We start from the raw sequence: 4,893 nt of genomic DNA, 5'->3' as shown, positions 1-4,893 counted from the left end.
TTGGAACGGTGAAGGATGAGGGGTGACTTGATAGAGGTTTATAAGATGATCAGAGGAATAGATAGAGTAGACAGTCAGAAACTTTTCCCCAGGTATAACAGAGTGTTACAAGGTGAAGGGTGGAAGGTTTGGGGGGATGTCAGGGGTAGGTTCTTTACCCAGAGAGTGGTGGGGACATGGAATGCGCTGCCTGTGGGAGTGGTAGAGTCAGAATCATTGGTGACCTTTAAGCGGCAATTGGATAGGTACATGGATGGGTGCTTAAGCTCGGACAAATGTTCGGCGCAACATCGTGGGCCGAAGGGCCTGTTCTGTGCTGTATTGTTCTATGTTCTACTGTTAACTGAAAGTGGTTTTAAACAGAAGATAAAGTGGAAAAGTTGCTTGTAACTTCAACACTATGTGAAACTAATCAAGAAGATCACAAAGTACTAATGCAAATAACTTATAAAAGTGAATAATAATTATAGTGTGTGTATAAAGAGAGCTCCTTATACATTCAGATAATACCTGGTCTTGAGGAATCAAGTTCTAAAGGATTACACAGTAGCAAATTAAAAAACACATTGTTACAAAGTTAACTATAAAACAAAGATTATGTATAGTCAAATGTAATTATTTCTCACCTAAGACATTACAAATGGAAACAAAGCCAATGGAGAGCATGCTAGAATACTGCTCCTTCCTGCAGTAACTCCCTCTTAACCCTCCTCTTGTGATCACATAGTTCTGTTCACTAATAGGTTTTCAATTGTCTCAGAGAATTTAAACTTGGATTATGCAGCCTTAAATTGCAAGTTCTCCCCACCCACCCTGGTTATAATCTCCATTAGGTAAAAGATACAAAAGCTTAAACACACGTACCAACAGCTTCTTCCCCACTGTTATTAGACTTCTGAATGGACCTCCAGAGTTTCAAATCTAATGTTGATCTCTCTGTTCGTAGCTACCTTTCCTGCAGCTGTAACCTTGTATTCCTCACTCTGTTCTGTTACCCTATGATCTTTGTGTTATAATCTTTGCCTGTACTTTACGCAAAACAAAACTTTTCACTGTACCTGCCACTAATAAATCAAATCAAGATGGAAATAACTAAACCCAGGTGTGTCAACATGAACACAATGGTGTGTTACCTTCAGTCTGGGATGAGTAACGGCCAGTAGTATCATTGCTAGACTGTTTATCCAAAAAAAAAGGTAATGCTCTAAAACAAAAAAACAGAAATTGCTGGAGTAACTCAGCAGGTCTGGCAGCAGTTGTGGAGACAAGGTTAATGTTTCAAGTCCAGTGACCCTTCAGAACTCCAGAACCAGGTCTGAATCTGTTGAGGGAGACGGTGGAATCTGAATTCCATAAAAATCTGGGATTGAGAGCCTAACGATGACCATGAATCCATTGCTCGTTGTCGGAAAAACCCATGGTTTACAAACGCCTTTCAGGGAAGGAAACTGCCGTCTTTACTTGGTCTGACCTACGTGTGACTCCAGACCCACAGCTATGTGGTTGACTCTTAACTGCCCTCTGGGATGGACAATGAATACTAGTCTAGACAGTGACACACTCCTGCTGTGAATTAACAAATTCTATTTAAAATCTCAGAGTACATTCTTTTGTGAACTGAAGCAGAGCCACCTGGGTGTGAAATTACAAAGATCGACATTGGTTTCAGTTAAGCAGAATAACGACTTGAATGAATCAATGAATGCACTATATGTGATTCGAACTAACTACATGAATCATGAAACAGCAGTCAGCTCTGACAAAACGATAACATGATTGTGATGAGACCAATCGTTTATCTCATTTATTGGTTAACTGCAGAACATTAATGGCTACACCTTAAAAGAAGTTTTGTTGGTTGTAAAATGTTTTGGGCCATCCTGAAGATGTGAAAGATGTTATAAAAGTGCAAATTATTTTTTAAATATGTAGATACGTAATACACTTGTATTCATTGATCAGATCACAGTCAGGTCTGGCCTTTAACCATTAGATTGACTCTTCACTACCAATCTGTATATCAGAAACAATAACCTGCATTTATGAAGCACCTTTAACAGTAAAATATTCCAAAACATTTCACAGGAATGTTATCAGAAATTGTTTGGGTGGCTCCATGGTTAGCACTACCTCACAGCGGCAGGGACCCAGGTTTGATTCCACCCTTGAGTGACTGTGCAAACTCCACACACACATTCTCTGTCTCTGTGGGTTTCCTCCTGCAGTCCAAAGGCGTGTAGTTTAGGTGAATTGGCCATGGGGAAATTGTGAGTTTTGGGTTGAAGGAATTAAAAGATAAATCACTCTCTGATTCTAAGGAAGCTGTTTGGTCCATGAAGTCTATTCTAGATCCCTCAACCCATTTGGTCCCACTCCCCCACTCAATCCCTGGGGCCCTACAAGTTTCTTCCCTTTTTCAGTACCCATCACTCACCATGATCCCAAGTTGTGTGTCACCTATAAGTTTGCACACTAGGAGATGCTCACCTCCATCTATCAGATTACTGTGTCTCCCTTGCTCTGATCTGAAAAGCAAGCCATCACTGCTCTCCATTCCATTGTACTCCAGATCCTTGCTGCCCCTGCTCTTTTTTTAATGGGATCCACTGGATCCAGAACTGTAGTTTCTCACGGGGACATGTTTATCTCACAATGGGGCCATGCTAATGAGGAACCAGCCGCAGTGGAACTGAATCGAGGGGCTGAGTGACTTTCTCTGGTCAGGTGTTTTAATTCTTACAGTGATATCATCTCTTTGTCTCTCTCCCTCCCCCCACCTTTCTCTCTCTCTCAGGACTGTGTCCCTGGCATTACCATGCAGTATCCTCACTGTCCACGTTGCAGTGATCCCCTTATTCACATTGTCCAGGTGTATTGTCCCCTGGAGGGCTCGGCCTACCACCGGACCATCAATGTATTGGCTTGTCTCCGACCGGAGTGCTGTGGGCGATCAGACAGGTACGCTCCCCTCTGCTGTGGGCACTGGAGAAATTGACCATTAGGAAATGTTGCATTCACTTGTTGTAAAACAAATGTATTAACTTTTGCAGGCCATTCCGCCCAACTAGTCCATGCTGGTCTTAATGCTTGATCACTTCCCAACTACTCCATCCCAGTCTGTCATCATCTTACTCCTTTCTCCTGTTAACCTATCAGGACCATTTCCCCTCCCCCACCACCACTCCTGCCCAAGCACTCCCTGACAACCTGATTGGCTGGAGTTGAGCGAATCAGGGGGATTTGTTCCAGAGCTTGAAACAGCAAGATACAGATAGATCTTTAAAAACCATTAATGAGACATGGGGGTTGCTGGCTGGGCCCAGCATTTATTACCCATCCCTAGTTGCCCTTTGAGAAGGTGGGCGTGAGCTGCCTTCTTGAACCGCTGCAGTCCATGTGCTGTAGGTTGACCCACAATGTCCCTTAGGGAGGGAATTCCAGGATTTTGACCCAGCGACAGTGAAGGAACGGTGAGATATTTCAAGTCAGGATGGTGAGTGGCTTGGAGGGGAACTTGGGGGTGGTGTTCCCATGTATCTGCTGCCCCTCTCCTTCTGGATGGGAGTGTTTGTGGGTTTGGAAGGTGCTGTCAGAGGATTTTTGGTGAGTTTCTGCAGTGCATCTTGTAGGTAGCAGCTGCAGTGTGTACTGAGCATCAGTGGTGGAGGGAGTGGGTGCTTGTGGATGTAGTGCCAACCAACCTGGCTGTTTTGTCCCGGATAGTGTCAAACTTCCTGAGGGTTGTTGGAGCTGCACCCACCCAGGCAAGTGGGGGGTATTCCATCACACTCTTGACTTGTGCCTTGTAGATGGTGGACAGGCTTTGGGGAGTCAGGAGGGGAGTTACTTGCCGCATTATACCTAATCTCTGACCTGGTCTTGTAGCCACTGTGTTTATGTGGTGAGTAAATCTTTAATGTCTTATTGCTGTTCATTTCAGGCCAGAGGAATAAACCAGGAAAATCCAGGCAGGCAATCCAGCCACAGTGGGGATGTTGCTGAGAACCATTCTCAGGGATAAAATAAATTGTTGTTTGGAAAAGGGTCAGGTAATCCAGGAGAGTCCGGATGGATCTGTTAGAGAGAAATTGTGTCTGACTTACTTGATTTTAATTCTTTGAAGTTATAGAGAGTTTGGGCAGTAGCTGCTATCCCGAAGGAAATCAACAAAATGCCAAACAGAGGTGCATTGGATTTTGGGAGGTGGGGAAGGGGGGCAGGGATGGGATGGATTTTGAGGTGTCTGTGACAGGAGGAGAGCCCCGTGTTTAATGGTCAGGCCACATTGATGGTACAGCACTGTCCCACTCTGTCTGTCTTTGGCCATTAATTCTGTGAGGGTTTGTTCGATTTTTCTGATTTTTTAAAAAATATTTTACTCCATTCCAACCCCCACTGTTTCACGTAGTAATTTTCTGAATCACTGAATTGTTGCAGTGCAGCAGGAGACCATTTGGCCCATCATGCCCATACCAGCTCTTCAATCAAGCATAGTTACCCCATGCCAACCTCCAGCCTTTGCCCCAGAGCCCTGCTCGCCATTTTAACCCAAATAACCATCCAATGTGTCAGCTGAACCTGCCTGCTCCACGTTTCCAGGCTGTGCATCCCATACTCTCACTCCTCACTGGGTCAGATAGGATTTTCTCACATCACCCCATGTTCCATCTTCAATCATGTTCCACAACCTGTTACTGAGGCTTCGGGATCTGTCTGGAATCCTGTTAATCTGAGTCAGGCTCCAGTCTCGGGGTAAACAGGGGGATGGGAGGAAGGTTTGGTGACAGGCTGAGTGAGGGAGGAGTTGAACATTGGGGAAGGGTTTGGTGACAGTGAGGGGTGGTGGTGAATATTAGGGAGGGGTTTGGTGACAGTGGGGGGAGTGTGAATGGT

At 44.7% G+C, this 4,893-nt stretch overlaps 1 protein-coding gene across 2 annotated transcripts in view; it reads left to right on the top strand.

The window, feature by feature from the left end:
* Nucleotides 1–4,893, top strand: part of pdcd2l (programmed cell death 2-like) — a 21,940-nt gene that overhangs the window by 6,104 nt on the left and 10,943 nt on the right. For both annotated transcript variants that reach the window (XM_043706526.1, XM_043706525.1), the window contains exon 2: nt 2,795–2,958. In XM_043706526.1, coding sequence (XP_043562461.1) covers nt 2,795–2,958 — 164 coding nt within the window. The remainder of the gene's footprint in view (nt 1–2,794; nt 2,959–4,893) is intronic.

This window comes from Chiloscyllium plagiosum, chromosome 17, assembly GCF_004010195.1.
Source record: "Chiloscyllium plagiosum isolate BGI_BamShark_2017 chromosome 17, ASM401019v2, whole genome shotgun sequence".
Taxonomy (NCBI): domain Eukaryota; kingdom Metazoa; phylum Chordata; class Chondrichthyes; order Orectolobiformes; family Hemiscylliidae; genus Chiloscyllium; species Chiloscyllium plagiosum.
Note: the sequence above shows the minus strand (reverse complement) of the source record. Positions and strands in the feature narration are given on the sequence as shown.